The 26,366-nt window shown below is 38.9% G+C and overlaps 1 protein-coding gene and 1 long non-coding RNA gene across 5 annotated transcripts in view; one reads left to right on the plus strand and one right to left on the minus strand.

Annotated features, from left to right (window-relative positions):
* The window catches only part of LOC130454651 (uncharacterized), a 147,710-nt gene that overhangs the window by 51,982 nt on the left and 69,362 nt on the right, over window positions 1-26,366 (plus strand). The window lies entirely within an intron of this gene.
* The window catches only part of STEAP4 (STEAP4 metalloreductase), a 42,039-nt gene that overhangs the window by 6,629 nt on the left and 9,044 nt on the right, over window positions 1-26,366 (minus strand). The window contains exons 1-2 of one of the 2 annotated variants that reach the window (XM_007504977.2): window positions 21,680-21,837; window positions 2,398-2,861 (exon numbers count right to left, since the gene is read on the minus strand). In XM_007504977.2, the coding sequence (XP_007505039.2) occupies window positions 2,398-2,859 (462 nt within the window). In that variant the 5' untranslated portion in view covers window positions 2,860-2,861; window positions 21,680-21,837. Of the gene's footprint in view, window positions 1-2,397; window positions 2,862-21,679; window positions 21,838-26,366 lie in introns of those variants that run through there. The other variant, XM_007504976.3, reaches the window with a different exon arrangement.

The raw sequence follows: 26,366 nt of genomic DNA on the forward strand, positions 1-26,366 counted from the left end.
GTGTGTGTGTGTGTGTGTGTGTATCTGAGTAAAGGAATGTAGATGGTGGGCATCTTCAGGTAATTTTATCCCACTGTTACAAAACCTGAATGGTCTGGCCATGAACAAGTGAGCCCCATGTCTGCACCTGCATGGTTCCCTCCCCATCCCTTTATTCCTGCTTCTTTATAATAATGACCATTGACCACTACTATGCATAGATCATGGGGTACTACTTTAACTAAAGGCCACTTCAAGTATAGGTAAGGAGAAAAGGAGATTGTTTGTGCAAATGAAACTGTCCTTCATGTTAGAGGTGAGAAAGAAAAACCACATATATAAATATATTATATAATTATTAATTATAATTAACAAATATGTAATCAATATAATATTGTTGATAATGCAGTATACTATAATAAATACATATCAATAATTTTCTCACACCTTATTACCTATTGTTATATTATGTATTTGTTAATTATAATTAATAATTTTATCTTATAATATATTTATAGATATTTTTGTCCCTCACACCTAACATGAAGGACACTTTCATTTGCCAATTTCTCCTTTTATATATAACAGTACTTTATCACCAAAATGAAATGTTTAATGAGAGCAGATATAGTTTTCTATGCTCCAAATAACCTTCTTGGCAAACCAGCTTCATTCATTTTCTGGAGTTGTTTCCTGAGGGTTTCTACATTTTTGCTTAGCCTTTGTGTCTCTTGATTTCTAACCTATCCTATTTAAAGATGCATCATCTTAGCCAATTTTGACTAGCTATTACTACATTTTTTTTAGAGGAACAGATTTAATAACTTTTCAGACTGCTTTAAAAGTACATAAAACCCTCAGGAAATAAATCATTTTGGAGGGCCAGGTGTTTTGGATAGCTGGAGTTTTGCTCCTTTAAAATATCCAAATGTTTGATTTTTAACCATTTTGGAAATCTTTCTGAAAGGGTTCATAGTTTCCCTCATCTTCTTAAATGATCATTTTTTTAAAGCTACAAAGTCAAAGTCTTCTTGGGAGGAGGGATTCCTCCTCTTAAAAAAGCTTTTAGATTAGAGCTAATCATTCTTCTTGGGTCAGACAAAAAACTCAGGGCAGGTGGATTTGGCCTGGGGGTCCCTAGTTTGCTGACCTCTGATAGACCACTGATTCTACACAGCATGTACTTAATGAATGTTTGTTGGAATCAGCCAAATTGTTCTGTACTGTGATGCCTCTGGAACCATTGGAGTGAATAGTGCTATTTGCCTCTGTGAAATTGTCCCTAGATTGCTCTCTTTATAGGCAGTGAGCTGTAGTGGAGACAGTGCTAGTTTTGGAAATAAACGTTTATCAGGTGCCTACTGTGTGCCAGGCACTTAAACTAGGTACCTGACACATTTTGTCTCATGGATACTATTTAATTTAATCCCCTTTTTACAGCTGAGGAAACTAAGGCAGAAGTCAAATGATCTGTTCAGGATCCCACATCAGAGTCTAGATGATGAACTTTCTTTGTTCAAATACCATTTCTACTGCTTGCTGTATCTATGACTATGGGCAGGTAACAACCTCCCAGGCCTCAGTTTCCTCACCTGAAAAATGAAAGGGTTTGACTAAATGACCTCTCAGATCCTTTCCTGCTCTAAATTTATGATCCCATCAGAGTATCCAATTTTTTATAATCTTTCTGTCTCATTCCTTGATATTGGGCTGTCAGTCTCTCAAATCCAGCCTCAAACAATTCCAAGCTTTGTGATCCTGGGCAAGTCACTTAATCTCTGGGTGCCTCCTTTTCCTCATCTGTAAATGGAGAAAATAATAATAGCACCAGCCCATCAGGGTTGTTGCATGGATCAAATGAGATAATATTTGTAAAGCGTTTTTGCAAAAGTTGTTATTATTTTTTATTATCTCTAGCAATCATTTTTCTCCCTTTTTAATTTGCTGCATTAATTTACTGTGAGAAATAGAAACCCATTAGATGAGCTTTTTTAAAGTGAGTGTTGTAGAAGTGTAAAGGGTTGTCACATATGAGCTTTAATGTATGAACTCTGTAGCCTTGATTTTGCCCATTTAGAAGATGCTTTTAAAATATTTCCTTCTGGGAGCCCAGCTATGTAAAAAAAAGTGGATAGATACATATTTAGAAAGATATATATATTCTATATATATGAGAGAGACAGAGAAAGGGAGAGAGACAGATATGGATAGATAGACAGATATAGACAAAAAGAGAGAAAAAGACAGACATAAATAGATAGACAGACAGATCAATAACTATAGATACATATACATACCTAATACAGAAATTATATACATACATGCCATATTTGTTTGATAGGAATTCAAATTGTAGTTTTTTTTTTAAATACAATATGCCACTTCATATTTGATAGCAGATTTATCATTTAATCTCACCTGCCTGCTTGCATCCAGGGTGCCTGACTGGAGAGCCCAGGCTGAGACTGTGTTAAATGCTTTCACAATTTTGGCTCTTGGCACCATTTGAGCGAGATATTCTGCATTGGATTCAGGATACTGATTAATTTTAAGGTTGTTGCTGACGTCCACCAATATTTTTCCTTGTAGTTCCTCAGCTAATTCTGTAAGAAAATCATAATGTTCTCTGTGGATTGCTATGATGATCACGTCGGACTTCCGGGCAGCTTCTGCATAGCTCAAGACGTTTATTCCTTTGGGGAGCAGACCAGACATCTCAGGGTTTCGACTGCCAAAGACCACAGAGTAGCCACATTGGAACATCTTATTGCCAATTGACCTTCCAAAGTCTCCCGTTCCAAACACACACACTGTATCTTGGTTGGGTGGAAAGTTCATGTTCATGGCAAGAGATTTCTCATTGGAAGAGTTTTCCTCCATAACTGAAATATAAAAAACACAAATTGCAAAATGTGAATTTTCTCACTTATTACTATATTACTATAAAATTTGTAATTTCTACTGGAAAATAATATTTCCAACATGATTATGTATGTGTACATGCATGTATATACCCAGAGACACATGTACAGTGTGCATATGTCTAGTCACACATCTACACAGGACACAAAATATGTACATACAATAAAAGAAATTATGTGTAGTTATGGTATCATAAGTAGATATTATATAATATTATTTTTTTTATTCTTTGCATTTCTGAATTTTAAAATTTTCTGTTGTTTTTTTTTTTTGCTAACCTTTCCATATCATCTATGGTTTCCATAAAACTTCTCCAAAATTCCAAATTAATTTTGTATGGTAACATCATATATCAGAATTGCAATAGGTAAAATCATGTTGTAGAAAGGATGTTTATATAGATAGTATATACACAAAACATGATACATACACATAAATACATTATAAATAAAAACTAAAATATACATGTGGACTCATATACATGCTATGTACACACATGTACACCATATATACCATATAGAACATATACATACTATATATATCCACAATGTAGGTAAATACACATTCTATACACACAGACACACTCTATAAAAATATAAATATATACTCATGCATATAATATATGCACATTCATATGCGAATACACATATTTATTGTTATTATTCACCAAGTGCTGGGGATACAGACAAAAACCAAGTCTCTTGAACTCACATTATAGTGGAAAAGACAAAATGTAAAAAAAAAATACATAAAATTATATATATGTATAAAAATTAGACATGAAAGATGAGCCTCGTCTTGAAGGAAGTCAGGGACAGCATCCCATTCAAGTGAACAGCCAGTGAAGAAGGGATGGAATTAGGTGCGAAAGAGAACATGGAGATGCTCTACAGATGAATTCTCGGGTTTGGTCAAAATATAATTATCCAAAGATCTACAGATTCATCTATGTGGTAAAACATTTGCTGACAGATCTGCTTTATTTGCTGTTATTTCACATGTCCATAGAATTATATTTTAAAAACTTTGTTGTGGTAGTGGTTTAGTTGTTTCAGTTGTGTCTATTTCTTTGGGACTTTTCTTGATAAAGATACTGGAGTTGTTTGCCTTTTTGTTCTCCAGGTCACTTTACAGATGAGAAAACTGAGGCAAACAAGGTTAATTGATTTTCCCAGGATCACATAGGTAGTATTGTATGAGGCTATATTCGAACCCAAGAATATGAATCTTTCTGATTCCATGCCTGGTGCTCTATCTGTGAGCCACCTATGTTTAAAGTGATGGGCCATTTTCTCACTCATTTCTCATGTAAAAAACTCAATTCAAATGCCTGTACTTGAGTACTATACTAAGCTTCTACTTCCCAGTTCTAGTCTTTAAAGATTGATTTTCAGCTATGATCTTTTGATTTTCCTTTTTGGTTTGGTCTGTCCTGTTTTTCATGGCTTCCAGCAGGTCAATTCTGGTCTCCAATTTGCTTATTTCTTCATTTGATTTCTATTCCTCTTTTTTCCATATGGGCAATTTTGTGTTTTCAGCTGTTATTTTCTTTTTGTATTACTTTCATTTCTTTTCCTACTTTTCTTCCTGGCTTTCTTCTATCTTTCTTACTTGGTTCTTGAACTCCCTTTTGAGTTCCTCAAGAGCTTGTCACCAATTTCCATTTTTTTTTTGGGGGGGGGAAGTTTGGATGTATTTGCTTGTTTGTCACTCTCTGCCGTTGCTTCTGTATTTTGCTCTTTTTCTCCATAGAAACTATCCAGGATCAAGGTTTTTTTGTTGTTGCTGCTTATTTGTTTGTTTTGTTTTGCTATTGCTTATTCCTTTTGCCACTAGTGGATTGGGGTTCCAGCATGCAGTTGGACATTGAGTACTACTCTAAGGCTGGTGATACAAAGACAAGCAAAAGATGGTCTCTGCCTTTAAAAGTTTATAATCTAATCTAAATAATGGTTTTCAAGGCAGTGATGAAGTTTTATGGATGACGTTCATTTGTAATTCTTTCACTTAAAAAAAAACATTTTCCCAATAAAATGTGGCTTGAGGGTTTCAGTGTAATGAAATTGAGCTTGGATGGACACCATTATAATTTATTTTCACTCAAGCTCAAAGGAGTAATACTGAGTAAACAGAAAAAGTGAAAAACAGTAAAGATATTAAAAATATTGTTGATTCATTACAAAAGAATATAGTCAGTTTTTCCCTGAAGCATTATTTTCTCTCTATGAAAGGTTTCTAAATTCTGAGTTTCAGTGAGATGTTTAATTGGTCCTTTAGTTGAGAAAGGGAAATTTTCATAAGGCCACAAAAGAGATCTGGAAGAGAGCTCAGAAACCAACTTGTTCAACCTCTCAAGTTATAGTTGAGGAAACTGAAGCCCAGGGAGGTTAAAAACTTCTTTGATGCCATGTGGATTGTGAATCCTAGAAGTGGGGATTTGGACCGAGGTCCTCCCTCCTCCTCCAGAGACAATGAATGATCTTCCCACTGTGCAACCTCAAATCTAGAATCATATAAGAGTGAATGAGATTTATAAAATGTGTATGTGCATTTTGTGCATATTTATATGTACATCTAATGTGAGACCTGCATGCCAAATATGCAAGTCTCATCACTTTTGACCAGTTGAAATTTCACAGGATTCATTTTGTATACTAATAGTGTAAAATAATATTTTATTAGTGTAAAATAATCTGCAAAGGGGAGGGAAACAATGTGATTATTGTAACCAAGTTCATGGAAAATCTTTTTTTTTAAAACTATTAATTCCATCTTAAAATCAATACTAAGTATTGGTTCCAAAGCAGAAGAGTGGTAAGGGTTAAGTAACTGGGATTAAGTGACTTATCCAGGGTCACAATGCTAGGAAGTGTCTGAGGCCAAATGTGAACTCATGATCTCCTGTCTTTAGGCCTGATTCTCTATTCACTGAGCCACCCAGCTGCCCCTAAAAATATCCTTTTAAAATTCTATTACCAGACAAGATGGAGATGACACATATTTCACTGTATTGTCACAAGACTTGATTTCTTTTTGCCATCTTGTATTTTGAATGCTTTTGGTTCCTTTCATCTAGGAGATTAGAATCAATACTATGTATGGGTTCCAAGTAAGGGCTAGGCAATGGGGGTTAAATGACTTGCCCAGGGTCACATAGCTAGGAAGTGTCTGAGGGCAGATTTGAACCCAGGACCTCCTGTCTCTAGGCCTGACTCTCAATCTTACTGAGCTACTCTTCTTACTTCTTGTTTGGCAATTAAGAGTTAATCCTTCTATAACTGCTTTCAGGTTATGGGCTCTGTGTTTCATTAATGTTGTATAGATTTAGTAGGGCTACTTTCCAAATCTGTTATGTTCTATATTTGTAGTTCCAAAAGTATATAGTCAGACTGGTATCACATAGGTGCTAATTGCTTCAAACATGTTCTTCCCATTAAACTTTGATTTTAGAATGCCATTAAGTTTTGTAATATACTCAGCCACAACTTTCTCTTTGATAAAATTAACCTTGATGTGTCTTGCCTGGGAGAAACCCCAGTCTTTGCCTCACTTTGATCCATTACTTCAATCTTACCTCCCAATTTGAAGACTTTAGCCATATCTTTTCTTGGCATACCTTAAGAATATTAAACTTTCTAAGTCCAGCTAACATTGTGAGACCTTTGGAGAAAGATTCTCGATGATGAGCGATTTAATTTGTCTTTAAGTAGATGCATATAACTTCATGTCAGCCATGTATATATCAAGTGATTAATAAGCTATTTTGGCTCAGTTCCCTCTTTAAGCAGAACTATCATGTGCTCCACATTCCCTCTCTTCTGTCTCCCTCTCCCTCTCCCTCTCCCTCTCCCTCTCCCTCTCCCTCTCTCTCTCTCTTCCTCTCTCTCTCTCCCTCCCTCTCCCTCTCCCTCTCCCTCTCCCTCTCTCTCTGTCTCTGTCTCTGTCTCTCTGTGTGTGTGGCATATTTAAAAGATCAGTTTTCCGTGTGAACATCAAATACTCCAGAGCTTTGTCAAAATACTTTGGTCCATATTTGTAGCATGTGAACAGAGTATCTAACTGAGTCAAATACTTTGGAAAAATCAGTGTAAGTAATGTAAATGTTACAGTGCTTTTAGGCACCTTTGCTTAATATCTTGTTGTTGTTGAGTTGTTTTCAGTCACATCTGACTCCTTATACACCATTTGGGGTTATCTTGGCAAAGATACTGGAGTGGTTTGCCATTTCCTTCTCCAGTTCATTTTGCAATTGGAGAACCTGAGGCAAACAGGGTGAAGTGATTTGCCCAGAGTCACAGATTTGAAGATGTGTTACTGACTTCAGGCTCAGTACTCTGTCCTCTCTTTGCCACCTAGCTCCTAGATTATTTAATAATATCTGATTTAATATGTGGCTCTTTACATCCCTGGGACATTTTTAGCAAACATTTTGGCCCCATAACCAGCACCATTGTTTTCTTGTATATGTTCTTCAATTGTGTTTGTGAGGCAGGCTGTAAATGTTTTCTATAAAGCCCATAAACACGTAATTGGCCTGTATTTGGAAGGATCACTGATGCTCTCCTATTTTGTTGGTAGATATGTCTTGTCACAAAAATGGATTTGTGACTGAGTGGAAGCTGGTAAAGTGCTTTGCTGGTAATTCTGGTGTCTGTGAAGCTTTTGAGCCAATAATTATGGATGTTAGCTGGCCCTGCTGCTTTCCAGTTTTGCTAGGAAGATAGCAGTTCAGTCACCTTTCTTGGAATTATCTGTTATAATAATATAAATATTTTATTTAAAATGTGCAAGCTCTGTTTTATTTCATTAAACTTTTGTTTTCATTATATTGGCCTTCTTGCAGCCATATAGAAAACCACAACATTTCCACATCCTCCTTTGTGGCTTCTCTCCTCTAATTTCTTGGCCTTTCAAGCCTTGGCAATTCAAAGGTTTTGATTATTCTAGGGTGTGGTCCAAGGACTCAGTTACTTCTTGGCTCCACCCAGCTTTGGTTCCCATGGAAACTGTGGCACTTGCCACATCCCTGCTGAAATCAGATGCTCTACTAAATCACCTGTGAAGGTTCTGCCTTCTGCTCTTATTCTTCTGGGTTTCTTAACTGTCATCCACAAAGTTTCCTCCTAGGTTCTGGCTACAGTTGCCTCTGGGGAATGTTACTCTTTTTGTAGAGAAGATGCCTTTGGCTACTTAACACATTTTTGGCTTTGACTTTAAATAGTCCAAAAGGGTCTCTGAAGTAGAAGTAGGGCTTTCTGGTTTATCCTCCTGTGTGAAAGTTCCCTAGTCTCTAGTCCAAACTGGATCAGAGCAAGTAAATTCCTACATCCTATCTTTCATCTCTTCTATACACTAGCTTCAGTACTTTTTGCCATCTCTTTCTCAGGCTGGGCATAAACACAGCTTCTCATTTGCCCTTTCAGTTCCCACTCTGTGCCCAAGGAACTTGCACCTAGCTAGGCAAATTGTCTTGAAGCTTCCAGAATCCTGTCAAACATGCATCATCACAAAGCACTTCCCCCACTCTTCCCCCACCCCCAACCCTGTGGAATTTTTACATAATACCCTAGATAGGATTTAGATATACAGTGGGTTTTTAAAATAATTTAATTTAGTTCAACCCTCCCTCATTTTCTAGAAAAGAAAGCTTAGGACAATAAAACTGTTATGTTTACACTGCATAAAGGAAAAGAGAGGATAGGACCATTGCTATTACTTTGGCTGATGGACCAATAATCATTTCAGGAGATACAGTAGCTGCTGACATTTTGCTTTAATTCTATTTTCTCTGCCAACGAAAAAAGTTTTTTGACTTGAAAACTCAAAACAAAAGTGCCTCAGTTGACATCCAAGATAAATTAAGAGATTAGAAGAAAGCAATTATGGTAGCTAGCAATTACACAGCACTTATCTTATTTGATTCTGGCAGCCATCCTGGACTATAGCTGCTGTTATTATCCCCATTTTACAATAGAGGAAACTGAGGCAAATAAGGCTAAGTGACTTGTCCACACTCACAGCTGAGGCTAGTTTTGAAATTAAATCTTCCTCACTCCATTCTAGCCACTGTCTCACCTTGATGAGTTCAAATCCAGAATCAGGTGATTTCCTTGGATGCTGAAAATAACAGGTAGATGTGACTACCATCTTTGAAAGAAATGAAAGACTGGGTAAGGGAATGCAATCCCAATTTTCATTAATAAATAAATAAAAAGGAAGGCAGTTGAGCTAGCATACTGTAGGCCAATAAACTTGATTGTGACTCCTGGTCAAATAAAATTAAATTGGATTAAAACAAATGCAACTTCTAGAATGTATTATTAAAGGGTGTTTAGTGAACACACAGGAAAGGATACAGTGATCACAAAGAACTAATTTGATTTTTTCTAGACTTTCTAGTCTTGCCAGACTAAACTTACTTCCCATTTCTGACAGGGTTATTAAATTGGTAGATATGGGGTTCCCCATGATACAAAAAAGTCACTTTACAGAGTCATTCATGTCACTCTATGGAAAGGATGGAGAGATGAGAGCTAGTAAAGTTAAGTGGTAGAACTGGATGTATAGCTGGACCCAAATAGAAGGAAGGCATTCATGGCTTTACTTGGAAAGTTTCTAGTGGGATGTACTAGGGATCTTTGTTTGACACTGTTTCACATAACATTTTAAAAATCACTTTTATGTGGCATTTTAGAAATTAGAAATTATTCTTATCAAACTTAATCAAGATCTAGTTGGAAAACTCATTAACTTTGCAGATAACATATGAGACTAGAAGGAAGAGCTAACTAACTAGATGGCTGAGCCATGCATGACTCAAAGAGACAACCTAGAGGGTTGAATCTCATAAGATAAAATTCCAGTAGGGACAAAGATAAAGCCTTATATACTTGGGCTCCAAAAATCAATTTTAAACACAGAATGGGGAAGTAATGGTTCAGCAGTGGTTTGTCAGAAAATTATCTGGGGACGTTAGTGGATTCTTCAACTCAAGCTTAATATGGAAGCTTAAAAAAAAAAGGCAAGGAAAAGATTTCTATATTATAGGTTCAGAACTAAAGATTTGATAGCCTCTTCAGACTCTACCCTGTTTATACCACATTTGGTTTGTTTAGTTCTAGGTGCTTTCTCCCTTTATACTCTCCTCTGGGAAGGAAGAACTGCTACCTCTAAGAAGGGGGGGGGGGAGAGGGTTCCCCTTATTTTTCTTTCCCCAGCCCAACTTTTCACCAACAGTCCCCAAACTCAACTGCAATTGGGGGAGAGGGGTACAGAAAGAACCTACCATTTTGTCATTCTCCTTCAGATCTGCTTGACTTCTCATCTAAATGGGAGCCATCAACTCCATTCCTTCTATTGTTTATCATTCTGGGCCTTTCCATCTGCACTAGAGTTAACCTTTCTTTTAGGTGTTATCTCCCTAAATAAGAGTATAAATTTAAAGTCCATGGCACATAGCCAATGATTAATAAATGTCCTTTTTTCTTCTCTCCGTTCCTTCCTTCCTTCCCTCACTCCCTCCTTTTTGAGGGCAATCAGTATGGTGAATAACATGGCAATTATGCCATATGAGTATTAGTTGAAGGAATTGGAGTTTCTCCAGAAGGTAGTAGTTTCCTGTATTTCTTTAAGCAAAAGCTGGATGAAGCCTTTGTGGGTGGGTTGTAGTGGGGAGTCTTACTCAGGTAAGATTTCAACTAGATGGCCTGACTTACTCTGAGATCCTGTGAGACAGGATGTCTTAGCCATAGTAGTAAACAGAAGAGGGAAGAATCAAACCCAGCTCTTCTGACCTGATAGCCATTACTTTATCTCCTCAACTATACCATTGTATTCATCCCTCCATATCTTTTAAGGAGATAACTGCCTCCTTTTCTTCAGCAATCGGCCCTCAACTATGGAATGTTTGCTCCTCCCACAACTTGATTTTCTCAGATTTCTCCCCAAACAAACTACACAAATTCTGTGATTTAATTAGCTACTTTTTGGAAGCTAGGATACAAATAAAACCTTCAACTCTAAAATGAGGCAGAGCTGCTCATTTCAATCTGGTATTTGTAAAAAGGGATTCTTCATCCTTCCTTATGTTTCATTAATCCTTCTGAATCTGCGCAGTAAAGCCCTTGATGCTTTCATAGCCCATTGTAATGTGTACGTGCCATCTTTTATCATAAGGAAAGAGGGCAGATGAAAGTTCTGCACTAATGTCAGTCCTCTTAAAATTCAAGGCTCTTGTCTTTATGACAGCCCATTTAAGTGACAGAGAGAAAAGCAGGGAAAAAATAAACTCATTGTTTTTTAAACATGAACATATGGATCTGTGAAATTCATTAAGGACTTACTCTCATATTCAGTGAATTTCCTCCTCTCCTAGGAAATATAAAGTTCAAGCACATGACCTTTACAGAGAGGTACAACTGAATGTAAGGGAGTTAAAGAGACCTGACATAAACAACTCCAGTGATAACAGCAGACAACAGAAAGTTAACACATGTGTTAAGGAATATGCTGATAATTCTTTTGTTAGGGGCCAGATTTTTTTCTCCAAAAATCAATAAACATTTACTAAATTCCCACTATGTTCCAGGCTTTGAAACAGAAAGGTGGCACAAAAGACAGTATTTGCCTTGAAGTTGCTTATATTCGAATGAGGGAAATAACATGCAAACAAATAAAGCAAGCTATAAACAGATTAGCTAGGAAATAATTAACAGAGAAAAGGCATTGGAATTAAGAAGTAGAAGTATTAGGAAAGGTTTCTTGTAAAAAGTGGAATTTTAGTTGGGATTTAAAAAAGGAAGTCAGGGAGGTTACCCATGCCATATGCACAATTAAAAAACATTCAGATTGTATTATGTCCTTGTTCCCTTTTGTTTAAAAATCTTAGTGGGTAAGAGCAACTTCAGACCAATGAAGTTCATGCAAAATTTTCTAATTCTTTCTGTGATCAGATGCAGCATGAATGCCTTAGTATAAAAAAATCCCATAAACCAAAAAACCCTGACTTAAATACAGGCTAAATTAGACTCTGACTATATTATCAAAGAGATGGTTTACTTTACAGGGAGAAAGACAGCAAAGTTTCTTAAATAAAAGCTTCCTTAATGCATTTGGGTACTGTTTACATTTATTCCTTTTGAAGATCAAGCAGAAATGAGGTTAAAACATTTCTGAAATGATAATGTAAGCCAATGGGAGCAAATAATTCTGATTATGCAGAGTTTTTTAGGGATACATGTATTTGATAGGGGGAATTACACAGGTGCACAGGGAGATGGGAAAGTTAGGGCAAAGAGAGATTAAAATCTTGCCCAAAGTTACATACTACATTCTCTTTTCAAGGTTTGTATGACCTATGAGTTCATGCTAGTCTCATTCCATTTGGTTTAAATAATTTAGAAAAAGGCAGTGGCAAAATTTAATACAATCCTGGTCTCTAGTCCCCTGACATTTTTACAGGAAAAAAAAAAGAATTATTAAGTTACCAATGGCTAGAAAACAGAAAAATCCATCCACGGATGGTCCATTTAACCAAGAATCCATGAGAGCTTGATGGCCAAGCATCAGCTGTTCTGTTAACCAAATTGTGGCATGTTGCAATGGCAACCCAATTGATGGTAATTTACTGTTAAGGTTGATTAAAAAAAAAGAGAGATACAAGAACACAAGGACATAAGACAACATACTAAAGCCATATGGACAGAGCTAGACAGAGCCTTCAAATACCACAAAGGCATGGGAAAGATTTCCAAGTGACTTGTTGATAATCGAACTTCCTGTGGTACTCAGTGGAAAGCGAGGTGGTGCAATGAATAGTAAGGAGTCAGGAAGACTCATCTTTCTGAATTCAAATCTGGTCTTAGAAACATACCATCTTTGAGATCCTGGGCAAGTATCATCTGTAAACTAAGCTAGAGAAAGAAAGGACAAACTATCCCAGTATCTTTGTCAAGAAAACCTTAAATGAGGACATGAAGAGGTAGATACAACTGAACAACAAAAATCATACTCAATTTGATTGGAAAATTTCTACGAATACCATTCATTTCCCTTCTGTATAAGGATTTAAGAGAAGATCACAGCAATATAGACCTCTTGTAGGCCACATTATTCACACTTTAGTTGATTTGTGATTTATTTGTGGCATGTCCCTTGAAATATAATATTTCTAGTTCCCCTTCAGATCTTGAGAATTATTGTTGATACAGTTATTTAGATCTCAGGCCACATTTGTTGAGATAAATTAAGAATATCTTGTGATCCACTGACCAAGCTTTTATCACATACTTTTTTTCCTATCACATATTTACTGCCTAGGCTGGTTAGTTCAGCTTGCTAGCACATAGTACTAATGAGTGGGAAGGTCATGGATTCTATCTCTATATGCCTCAATTATCTAAGCATTGAGGGGGAAAATCCTTTAAACCACAAACTGCATTCCAGATTCCAACCAACATCTCATAAAAATTTGGGGCATTGTTAACTAATTGGATAAGGTGAGCCTATGCTCACCTTTTCTCTCAGTCCATCATTAAATAGGTTAAAAGAGAATGCCTTCTAAGTGCAACTCAGTCTTATCATTTGGAGATATGGGCAGCATCTTCACTGGCAAGTTGGCAAAATCCTTAATGGCCGGATTAGTGTTTATTATACATTTCCAAGTTGTTTTTCTCCCCAGAAACTATTAGACAAAAATATGAAGTAAGTATAGGACTTGGAAAAGACTGTCTAGTCCAGTGCCTTCATTTTTCAGATATGGAAACTGGGGCTCAAACTTTCTGAAGACCACATGAGTAGTTGAAATAGCAAAGATAGGATCCAAACCCAGATCTTTGGACTCCAAATCTAGGGTTTTTCCCATTATATCAGGGTTCCCCCATTTGGCATTATTTTTTTTAAAACCCTTACCTTCTGTCTTGGAGTCAATACTATGTATTGGCTCCAAGGCAGAAGAGTGGTAAGGGCTAGGCAATGGGGGTCAAGTGACTTGCCCAGGGTCACACAGCTGGGAAGTGTGGCATCATTTTTTAAAAGAGGAATTTCAGTTTGTATCCAGTTTTTCAGTCAACATCCAAGAATCCTCTTAAGTACTATAACAGGCACTGAAGGTAAAATTAATTTAAAATTGATAGGAATATCTTAATAGGTGAATATTGTCAAATAGAGATTGGAGCTAATTCTCCACTCTCTCTTTTGAAGACACTTGGGCATCCTTCCCTGCAAGGAGCCTGTACCCCTAACCTTTTCCTTTAGGGTGAGGGAACTGCTACGCTGAATCACTCATTCGGGAAATACATTTTGGCAACTTTGCTTCAAATTCATAATTGGAATCCAGGGAGTGTGGGGGCAGGAGCTGACAAAGGTGTTGTTCCCTCAGGTCCTGGCTTCTTTAAGGCATGTGTATGGGTCTCACTTTACAGGTCTCTGCCTGCATACATTCTGAAGGCATGAGCCATAGGGTGCTTTGGTTGGCAACTGGACAGCTCTCCAGCCATAGGTAAACATCCCTGGAACCAAGTCACTTAACTCCCATCACCCAGCCCAAATCAGTCATCTCACTGATCCTCACAACTACCCTGGGAGGGAGGGGATATTATCTCCCTTTTTCAGCTGAGCAGACTGCACCAGCAGTGTCACGACTAGTGTCTGAGGTCACATTTGAACTCAGATCTTCCTGATTCTGTGTAGGGAGCTCTATCCACTATGCCACCCACCAATTGCTTTGGGTGCGAAATGAGGGCACCTGCAAATCACAATGAAAAGGCAAGAAACATCCAGGCGGGATCCGTGTAACTGCTTAAGTGCTATCTGATCACTAAAGTGTCTTTTAGACCCTTCTGTAAGGCTCATCTGTTATTCTATATACACCTCTGTGGATAGTAAAGCATGATGAAATGAGGAGTTAAGTTCCTACCTTCAGGACTTTGATAACTTTTCATATCACATTATGTCAATATGATTTAAAACCTAAGCAGTATTATTGCCTGGAGGAAATGTTTTACTTTCATTTGTTCCAAATCACAGGTTTGCTAATAAATAAGACTGGTTAAAAGACCTCATTGCCCATGGTTTTCTTCCACTTGTTTACATGTTTACATAGTACAAAGCCAAAGCAAGGTTCTTCCTTTTACCTGGCAGGTATAACCATACCACAATACAATTGCTGAGTTTGTAATTTTGTGGCACACAGACCTGGTCAGTCTATACATGCAAGTCATCCAGGAATGACCAGGAATGACGATTTACTGTGTCTTCACTGGCCATCATCTTTCCAAAGGCTTTCACAGAATCCATCGTTTCTCTGGAAAGTTTTTCAGGATGGTACAAAGATGTTTCAGGCACTACCAGGGTGGTGAATAGTTTCTATGCATCTGTGAGTGACCTTTGATTTCCTCAGTCTAGACACAATGAAGGTGTAGACATACCTTCATATTCCAACTCATAATTTGTAATTTTTTTTAACGCTTACCTTCTGTCTTAGAACTGATACTAAATATTGGTTTTAAGGAAGAAGAGTGGTCCATGGGGGTTAAGTTTCCTTGCCCAGAGTCACACAGCTAGAAAGTATCTGAGACAAGATTTGAAGCCATCTCCAGATCTAGTTTTCTAACCATGGAGCCACATATTTGCCCTCATAAATTGTCATCTTAAAGAAATCCACAGGAATGAATGTAAAAAGTCTTGTACTTGAATAAAAGGAAATCAAGGAGGAAACATAGATAAAAAGCATTTGTTTTGAAAAAAGGGATTTGGATGATGACAAACTCAATCTCTGGCAGCCAAAAAAAGTTAATATGATGATCTTGGATGCATTAAGAGGGGCAGAGCTTCCAGGAAGAGTAATAGGCCTACTCTATTTTGCCCTCTTCAGACTTCCTCTGCAGTACTGTGTTAAGTTCTGGGTGTCAGGGTTTAAGAAAAACATTGCTGGAGGCAGCTGGGTAGCTCAGTGGATTGAGAGCCAGGCCTAGAGATGGGAGGTTCTAGGTTCAAATCTGACCTCAGACACTTCCCAGCTATGTGACCCTGGGCAAGTCACTTGACCCCCATTGCCTAGCCCTTACCCCTCTTCTGCCTTGGAACCAATATATAGTATTGATTCCAAGACAGAAGATAAGGGTTAAAAAAAATTGCTGTATTATTGCATGTGTAGAATCTCTATCAGGATGCTTATTGTTTCAGGGAGGGATGGGAAGAATTTGGCTCAAATTTTTTTTAAAAGGTTAAAATTATTTTTATATAAAATTGAACAACAAAATAAAATATTATTAAAAAGGTGAAGAAAAAGTAAAGATTTTTGGTAGATTGGAGAATGGTCAGAAGAGGCAACTGGCATGACAAATAGCCATGAGTCCATGTCAAATGAGGATCAGTGGAAAGATCAATGAGTTGAAAGATATATATGTGGGGTTAGTTAGGTGGCTCAGTGAATTGATAGCAAGACCTAGAAATGAGAGGTCCTGGGTTCAAATCTAGACTCAGACACTTCCTAGCCCTGTGATCCTGGGCAAGTCACTTAACCCCCATTGCTTAGCTCTTACCACTCTTCTACCTTGAAACCAATACAAAGTACTGATTTTAAGATGGAACATTAAGGGTCAAAAAAAAGGAAATAAACAAATGAAGAAAGGAAGGAATGAGGGAAGGAAGGAAGATGTATATGCATGTAGCCTGGAAAATACTTGGTGGAAGGGGATATCACAGGTGTCTTAAAGCTGGATTGTGGAAGAAGATTTTGTTCTATTAAGCTCCAGACAAAAACCAGGGGTAGAGGGAAAAGTCAGAAGGAAGTCAATTTAGACTTGACTTCAGAAAAATCTTCCTAACAATTTCAGCTGTCCAGAAAGGGTTTCTTCCCTTTGGAAGTTTTCAGGTCTCAGTATAGCAGGGATTTCCCTTTCATGTATTAGGTAGGACCCAACAGTTGAGGTTTCTTTCCTACTCTCAAATTCTGGTATTCCATTAAAAATCCAACTATGAGGGGGCAGCTGTGTAGCTCAGTGGATTGAGAGCCAGCCCTAGAGATGGGATGTCTTGGGTTCAAATTTGGCCTCAGACACTTCCCAGCTGTGTGTCTCTGGGCAAGTCACTTAACCCCCATTGCCTAGTCCTTACCACTCTTCTGCCTTGGAACCAATACACAGTATTAACTCCAAGACGGAAGGTAGGGGTTTAAAAAAAAAAATCCAACTATGAGTATAGGATGCGGTTTAAAAACCCTTCAATTAAAAGACCCAACAGAATATAAGCTTGGTGGCTTCCTTTTTGTCCTTACATAGGTGCCAGCTCATATGGAGGAGAGTTGCATTTTTTTATCTAGGTCTTTCAGTTTCTGAACATTCTATGTTGAATTTGACAGACCTGCCCCAAAAGCCAACATCTAAACCAATACAAAATAATCAATGTAGTAATGCCCAGAACAATGTTGGTAACAGTCCTATGGCATTTTCCACTGACCCCAGAAGTATGTGTGGTAACCTGTAATGGGGAGCCAATGACAGCTTGAGCAGAAAAATGACCTGCAGACCCTATATATTTACACACATTTATATGTAAACATGCCTATAAAACCAGGCATACACAACGTGACAATTCTCTTTTCTCATCCTAGGTTTTTCTAAAGTATTACTTATTCTTTGCTTTTAAAATGGAAATTTATTTTCTTCCAGGCCAGAACTATATTTGGAATAACCCGAGTCACTTATAGAAACAATTCCATATTTCTGAGATGATTTAATACTCAGGGGAATGGACTATTCAGGAAGAGTTTATGTTTAATTAATGGAAAAAAAAAACTCCTCCACAAAGTTAAACAAATGATTTCTAGAGGGTCAAGCCCAGCACATTTTGCTTCTCATTTCATTTCTTCCCTCCAAGTCCTTGAACAAGTCCCATCCCAGATCCCCCCACATCTGAAATGTACTCATGACCTGGGCTCCTAACATCCTTTGAAGCCCAACATGATTCAGTTGCTATCTATAACCTTTGTTATTAGCACAGTCTCATTTTGTACATGTCTTGTGTTTACTTAATTATCTCAGTTATGTCAATTCTAACCCCCCACCAGAGAGACAGACAGAGACAGAGAGAGAGACAAAGAGAGAGACAGAGAGAGAGAGAGACAGAGAGAGAGAGAGAGAGAGACAGAGAGAGAGAGAGAGAGAGAGAGACAGAGAGAGACAGAGAGAAACAGAGAGAGAGAGAAAGAGAGAGAGAGAGGGAAAGAGAGAGAGAGAGAGAGAGAGAGAGAGAGAGAGGGAAAGAGAGAGAGAGAGAGAGAGAGAGAGAGAGAGAGAGAGAGAGAGAGAGAGAGAGAGAGAGAGAGAGAGAGAAAATGCAGCCTATCAAAGGGTAGGAATGGTTTCATTTTTGCCCTGTATGCCCAGCACCTTTGTATGCCTGGAACATTATAGGAACTTAATAAATGTATGCTGAATTAAATCAAATCCAAGCTGTGAATTCACAGCTTCATTATCCATAGACACATTCTCCATCTCCAAGGTAGGATAAAATAGTACACAACTGTAATTGTTTAGCAAGTGACCTCACCCTAAACAGCATCATCCAGGTTCCCTCAGAAGTCTTCAGTAAGACAAAGGTTATTGCATAGATGATAGCAATGAAGATATTACAATGCAACACAGACACCATCTTCTGCCTTAAGCTTTTCCGGATTCCCTGAGCTGCCTCTGAGGTAGCCTTGTATTTATCCACTTTATGTATATACGTATATATTTTTTAGCTTCTTTATTTATGCTTTGTATCTTTTTATAGATGACATTTTTGTAAAATATTTGTAAAAAGTGCCTAGCACAGGACTGGCACATAGTAGGTACTCTATAAATGCTTATTCTTTCCTCTCTCCCATCTCCCTCATAGAAACTTGTTGAAGTCTCCCCCCAAGAAAACTCATTGTGTTTCATTCTTTGTACTTGTATATCCTGTGCCTAGCACAAGACCTGCCCCATAGTAGGTATTAATAAATGCATGTTGATTGATTGAAGGGGAGCTTACTTTCTAAAGGGGAAGACACACAGTAGCAAGGAGGAATAAATAGTTGATCCAGATTAGGATACTTTGTGCTCCCAAAATATTACAAAGGGAAATGACCTTAAAAAGCAACTGGTTAGGATTGAAACAAAATAATGATTCATTCTTTTAGGGGTTTGTGGATTTATTTAATCTGCAGATTTAAAAAAACAAACAAACCCTTATCTTCTGTCTTAAAATCAAAACTGTCTGTATATGGGCTCCACAACTGAAGAGTGGTAAAAGCTAGGCAAATTGGAGTTAGTCGACTTGTCCAGGGTCACACTGCTAGGAAGTATCTGAGGTCAGTCGGAATCCAGGACTTTCTATCTCTAAACCTGGTTCTCAATCCACTAGACCAGCTAGCTGAAGATTAAAAAAAAAAAAAAAGAAAAGAAAAGAATTGTTGATGCCACTCTTGGATGGTTTTAAGTCTAGTCCTTAGGGAGACCCAGGAATAGCATCAATGACCTCTTGAAGTCTCTTTTCAACACTAAGAAACCAAAAATGATGACACTGGCTTCCAGCTATTTTGAGGAAGGCACAAGATAGAAGCCAAAGAGTGGGAAGAGCCATTCTAGAGTCAGAGAAACTGTGTTTTCAAATCCCATCCTGCCATTTCCCTAACTCATTGGAGGCTCACTCTGGGATCTTGAGGAAGGTCACAGTCTGCTTGGGCTTGGCTTTGATCATCTGTGGAAAGAGGGCACTGAGCTAGGTCTGAGGTACCTCCCAGCTTTAGAGGTATCATCTTATGGGTCCATAAATAAGTCATCAATTCCGGCCTCAACATAGACCTCCCTAGCTTTCCTCAAAGCAAGCTTGGGTGCCACCCCCAACCCAAGACCTTTATAGACCCCCCCCCCACCCCCATACACACAAATCTTCCTTCGAATCTACTTAAATAATTCTTTTATCTTCTTAGTAAGTCTCAGTTCCTTGAGGGCACAAACAGAAACAAAAGTCAATATTTTCCTTTTATTTTTTTTCGTGGACTGGAGCAGTGGTTGCATTGATACATAAGTACAGAAACTCTTTCAAAGCCTTTGGGTAGCAGCTCAGAGGTTTATAGTCTTAGGAATGTTGCCTGGGGCACTGAGACTAGGTTAATGCCAGGTGTAGGTTATAGACCAATACAAGTGAGAGGTGGAAAAGAGAAACCAGGTTTTCCTGACCCTGTCCAAGCTGCCTCTCACCTACACGCCTTGGGCTTTCATGGATTATTAAGCTGCGTGGTGCTGAGAATTCATTGGAAAAGTGTAAATTGGTTCTAAACAGAAATCTGGAAGTCTGGTGTCAGGCACTGAACACATGTAACTGGGAGGAAACATTCGGTGACTGCCTTCCAAGTAGCCCACTGTGCCGCTTAGGAAAACTGTAAAAGCTGGCAACAGGGAAGGTGCCATGCCCCATTACCTTGGTGGGCCTGCCATTTGCTACACAACCTAGAAGGCGCAAAGCTTCCTATGGTGGGCATGCTCCCTAGGCAGGTGCATTTCCTTCTTAGGAGCTGGCTTCACACCCTTCTAAATCACTGCTTTCAGGAAAACTTGGGAGCTTGCAAAAGGCCATATCTCAAAAAAGTTACAGCTTCAAATAAATGTGCCATTTTATAAAATTACAAGGACTGTAACAGGAAAAAAATGTTCTTTCGTGTGAGTGACATTTATATCACTGCCATTTAGAGGGGCTTGGAAACTCACATATCAAGGCTCAAGAATGGTTTTGAAAGCTAGAACTATTCCGTGAATGATAAATGTGATCCACCTCGAACATACTCTGGGGGGAAAGGGTCTCCCTGTCTCCCACAGCCATCTATGGCTTATATGTGTATGGAGAATATAGAAGTTTCCGAAAAATGGAAACTATTACTATGAAAACGTAATTACTCATCCATGTAAGTGTATTAAACATATATGCAATATATATATTTTTTTACCTGCAAGCTGTCTTGAGTTTTATGTTTTTCTAGGAAGATTTGCAATTTGCAACTGGGGGAAATTCTATTTCTAATGTCAATGTCATTTCTGACCCCTGGATTAATAGAAAAATAAAACCACCTCTCCTTATCATACAAAAAAATCTACCGTATTTCTCTGGGGAAAGTCAATCAGGCAACAGACTAAATCAATTTAAATTAAGATCAAAGATAAACTCTCCTCCACTGGCGGCCAAAGAGCTTGGTCAAAATTTTCTGTTCTTGGTTTAGGATACAGCTAGGTCATGCCTTGGGTTCTAAGGCTGCAGGTTCCTGAACCTCAGTCTCCCCTACAAGGAATCATTTGATGATGCCTCTGGGATGGGATCATAGGATCAGAGACCTAGAAAACCAAGTCAGCAGCCATTCAATCCTCCTTCCAAGACTTGGAAGCGATTTGTGCAAGATTACGCAGCCAGTTTGCCCCCCTCCCCCCATCTCCAAATCTTCACGTTAGATTTAAGAGATTCTGGCTCCCACGTGGAGATGGAGGTGCCCCTAGAAAACCCAACGTTTAACTACATTCCCTGCCCGACCTATTTCCATCTAGAGTAGGGAGCCATTGCACACGAGGTGGCCGGCTGCGCATCACTTCCAGAAGAGACACAAAGATTGGCTGATCTGGATCTTCACAAACTCTTCCTCGAAGTGCATGGAAACAGGGGCCGGAGGTGGTCAGAGGAAGAGGAGAATGAGGAAAGGGAGACAGTACCGGAGTGAGAGGGACGCAGCAGCCCAAACAAATGCAGTCCGCTTCTGTAGGGACCCTACCTGTGAGAGGAGCCCGGCTTCCAAGTTTGTAACTTTGTTGCAGGCAGCTCCCTCTGTTGTTGCTGCCGCCGCCGCCGCCGCTGCTGCTGCTGCTGGCAGCTGTCGGAAGCAGCTCGAGGTGGGAAGGGTTTGCTCCTCAGTGCCAGAACCCGACCGCCCTCTCTCCTCTTATGGAGAGGCAGAAGGGCCGGCTGCATTTCGCAATTGCCCCTGGGGTGAAAAGTGAAGAAAGAATTTCCGGGAAGGCTTTCCGTGGGAAATCCCAGGCAGCTGCACTTGGCCGACCTAGGACGTGAGATGCTGCCCAGTGCTGTTCTTAAGCTAGTGAAGCCATGGGACTCGGGGCCGCTAGTTACTGGGCTTTCCCCCGAGTCCGTTGGGGATGTGGATGCTTTAGAAGCTTCCTCTGTGCCAGGCTAAGTGTGCTAAGTGCTGACGCTCCAAAGAAAAGCGAAAACTAGGGCCCTGCCCTCGAGGAGCTCCAGGTCTAAAAGGGGAGGTAACAGGCCAACCGCTGTCTATTGACAGGGAGGAATCTCGGAGGGAAGGGATCCTGTGTGAGCGTGTGTGTCTGTACCACCGTGCCAAACACTGGCAGCCAGAATTCCACACCATTAGAAGCGATGACCCAAGGGCTAGATGTGGCCAGAAGGTGTCACTTAGGGCAAGTAAAAATGGCATGGGCATTGTACCCCCAGAAACTTAGGCAAACCATTATCAGGGAAATTCCTTTGCTCCCCACCCAAAACATCCCACCTAGAGGATTACCCGCCTTGTGATTGTCCCATGGAGTTGAGATGGACTAAGAGACACACCTCATCCATCCATAGTTATCCATCATCCAAAGGTCCATCCCACCCCATCCCCATGCCTGCGGGCAAACCTCCCACCCCCACCCCCCAACCCCCGGCTCCAGAGTAATGTCCTCCCTGTTGTAAAGAGTATAAAATCCCCAGGATGGGGGGGGGGGCAGCTTTGCCATCCATGCTGTTCCACCTAGGAGACAGGCTTCCACCTAAGCTGCCCTCCTGGCCACATTCAACATTATTTTCCATATTAATAAATTTCTCTTTCTAGTTTTAAGCCAAGTTTCAGAGTCTTGTATTCTGGCAAAAGGTATCCTTCCTGAACCCCAGGGGTTCGCCTCTGCACCCCACAGCGAAAATGCCACCAGGAAATGTCTGGAATATTGAGCGGGTCCTCCCGTGAATATTTGAGTGCAGGGAGATGGGAATCGGGTGTTTCTGGGCTCCAATGGAGGAAATGAGCTAAAAGAGTGGGGGAAGCCCTAACATTGAAGCCCTTTAGAAAGACTCAGAACCTGTGCTCTGTCTGTTTGGCAGGGAAGTGTGGGAAGATCTTACACACTGAAAAATGGAGCATACCAAAGTGATGCTTAATTGCTTACTAGAAGTTTAATAACAATAGCTTTTTTTTTTAAACCCAGGCCTTCCATCTTAGATTCAATATTGGTATTGGTATTGGTATTGATTCTAAGGTAAAAAAAAGAGTTAAGGGATAGGTAATGGGGATTAATTGTCTTGCCCAGGGTGGCACAGCTAGGAAGTGTCTAAGGCCATATTTGAACCCAGCATTTCCCATCTCCAGACCTGGCTCTCAAGCCATGGAGCCACCTAGTGACCACACACACACACACACACACACACACAATGACTTTTAAATGTGTAACTCCAATCTATTGAGACTTAGGGGGTAAAAATTTATTCAGATATTTCTTTTAGAAACTACCTTTCATCAAGTCCAGGATGAATGCAGTGATAACTAGTCTTGATTGAGAAGGTACAAGGGCTTCCCTTAACCACCCAATTCCTCTTTTCTTCACTAATTTTCCAAATGTTTGGGGCAATCAGAAAAAGTTTGGCTTTTGATATTTTTAATCATAGAATATGTTGATCTCCAGAATATTTCCCTCTTTCTTAATACTTTTTTCTCCTGGTTTTTACTACCTGTCAGATTTCTCAGATCTAGTCTTTGATCTCCTTCTCTTTTCTTCTGCATAATCTCATCAGCTCTTTGGTTTCCTTATCACTCTCATATAATCAAAGGTTATTTCTCTCTAATTCCAGTATGGCATCACCAGTGGACTGCTGGAAATCTGTCTGGATGTCTCATAGTAATCTTAAATTCAAACTTCCCATCACCCCTCAAAACCAATAACTTTCTACACTTGCCTATTTCTGGAGAGGACATCACCATCCTTTGGGTCATTGTAATAGATAATAATAAGGGATTATAATTAATGGATAATTGATAACTAACAGATCAGGTTGTTATCTTCTTTTTCCTACCCTCCCTTCCTCCTATTTCCTCCCTCTTCTAGCCTCCCTCTTCTTCAGCCTTTTCAGCTTCCCTTCCCCCTTCTTCTTTATAAATCATGCAGGATGAGTTTGTGGTGTCTCAAATGAAATTTTTTTCCCCTCTTCTTTAACTTAAGCAAGGGGCTTATTTGGGTAAGAGAGGAAAAGATAGAGAATGGAGGTAAGAGGGTGGAGGATTTCCCTAACACATCAGAGAGCCTTAGGTTTGGAGGATATTGGGATAGAGTTTAAATTGAGAGAATGTCTTTTATCAATAGAGCAAGTCAGAGAGATTTCTGGACTATTGTCCTTCTTTTTTCCTCCTTTAAATTCACCAGGGACCACCACTCCTTTCTGTCTTCCTCCTTCCCTGATACCAGGCAACAGGAAAAGACCCAGGGTTCAGCCAGCCATTGGCTTTTTCAACGGTTTTCCAGGTAACATTCCAAATCAGAACCTCTTGTTTGACTGACAGGTCACCACTCAGCCACTGTTTCTGCCTTTTACATGTTTCCCAATTCTTCTCTTCCACATTATCCAGGTCTGCAAACCTGGGATCATCACTAACTCTGTCATCTCTACCCATCCCCATCCAATCCATTGCCCACTATGGTTCAATTTGTGATCCTACTACTACATATCTCTTACATCCCTCCTCCTCTTTTGACACCAGAACACCACCAGAGTTCTGCCCTTACTGGTTTCAACTGAATGATAATAACAAAAACCTCCTAACTGATATTCTGGCTTCCAGTTTTACTCCTCTGTATTCCAGCTTCCACAGAACTTCCGAGATTATCACTAAAATACAGATTTCCCTGCTCAAGAAATTTCAATGGTTTCCTATTGCTTCTAGGATAAAATACAACCTCCTACATTTGATATTTAAAACCCTTCACAGTTTGGTCCCAGCTTTTCTATCCAGACTGATTTCACATTTTACTCCCCCTCATTCATTCTATTTTTGATCTATACTGACCCTCCCACTATTCTCTATACATCCCCATACAGACAGCTTATACTCTTCCCCCTTCATCACTAGAGATCCCTAACTCCCTAAAAGGCTCAGCTCAGGTGTTAAATAAAGCCTGTTGTGATAGCCTTCTATTCCAATTACAAGGGATCCTCCCCAGTACTAGGTATTTATTTATCTATGGACATAGCTCTCCAGATAGAGTAGAAGCTCCTTGAAGGCAGGGACTTTCTCTCTCTCTCTCTCTCTCTCTCTCTCTCTCTCTCTCTCTCTCTCTCTCTCTCTCTCTCTCTCTCTCTCTCTCTCCCCCTTAGCAGCAATCCTTCCACTTTATGTGGGTGCTATCTATATACCCACCCATCCATTCATCCCTCTCTTTCAGTCTGTCTCTCTGTCTCCCTCTCTAGCCGCCCCCCCCCCCCCTTTTTGTCATTATATCCTCAGGGCCTAAGCACAATGTTTGATATAGAGAATATGCTCAGCAAGTGTTTCTTGAGTTGAATTGCCTTGGCAAGAATATCTTTCAGTCTTATGGTTTTTGCTTCTAAAGCACTCTGTGTACATTTCTAGGAGAAGTTCAAACCACAGAGACATTTATTTCTGAATATGCATGAATCTAAGAAATAAATCTCCCCCAGTCCTCTCAACAGGAAATCTGCTCTTGGAGGTTCTACAGAGACTGCTAGATTATGTTGCCAAAGAGGACTAGTCAATCAGTAGTCTTGCCACACAAGTATTAAATTGGTATTCAGGGATTCTTATTGCATTTTTAAATTGATAGGTGTATCACCTTCATTTGATATCTTTTGATTTTATTATCTTTTTTATTATCTTGTGATTTGTTTGATATTTTTAATCATACAATATTTATATTTTACTAGTTATATATTTATAGTATATTAATATTTAATTAACATTATTATATATTATGTAATATATAATATAACATCACAAATCACATATAATAAATTTATTTCTATCACATTTATATATTATATGTGATATAATCAATATATTAATATCAGATTAATATATTATTTTCTATCTTTTCCCCAAATATATCTCCCTCCCACTCTGAGAGCTATCCTTTTTAATGAATAATAAAAAAGAGAAGAAAAAATCCAGCAAAAATAACTGACATCCAACAAGACCAATGTGTATGTATGTGTGTATATAATATGTACATGTATATTCAAAATATATTTATTGATAACTCTTAAGTTTTAAATACTTAGGCATCTATCCTTAAAGAAAAATAAGGTTCATCTTTGTTTTTGGGAAAAGCCTTAAAATTTGGGGGCAGAAATAAGATGGATAAAAATAATTATAATACAAAATATTATCTGAAAATGTACCATGATTAAGGATGGATGATGAAGCATACCAACCTACCCAT

Source organism: Monodelphis domestica, chromosome 5, assembly GCF_027887165.1.
Source record: "Monodelphis domestica isolate mMonDom1 chromosome 5, mMonDom1.pri, whole genome shotgun sequence".
In the NCBI taxonomy this organism is placed as follows: Eukaryota; Metazoa; Chordata; class Mammalia; order Didelphimorphia; family Didelphidae; genus Monodelphis; species Monodelphis domestica.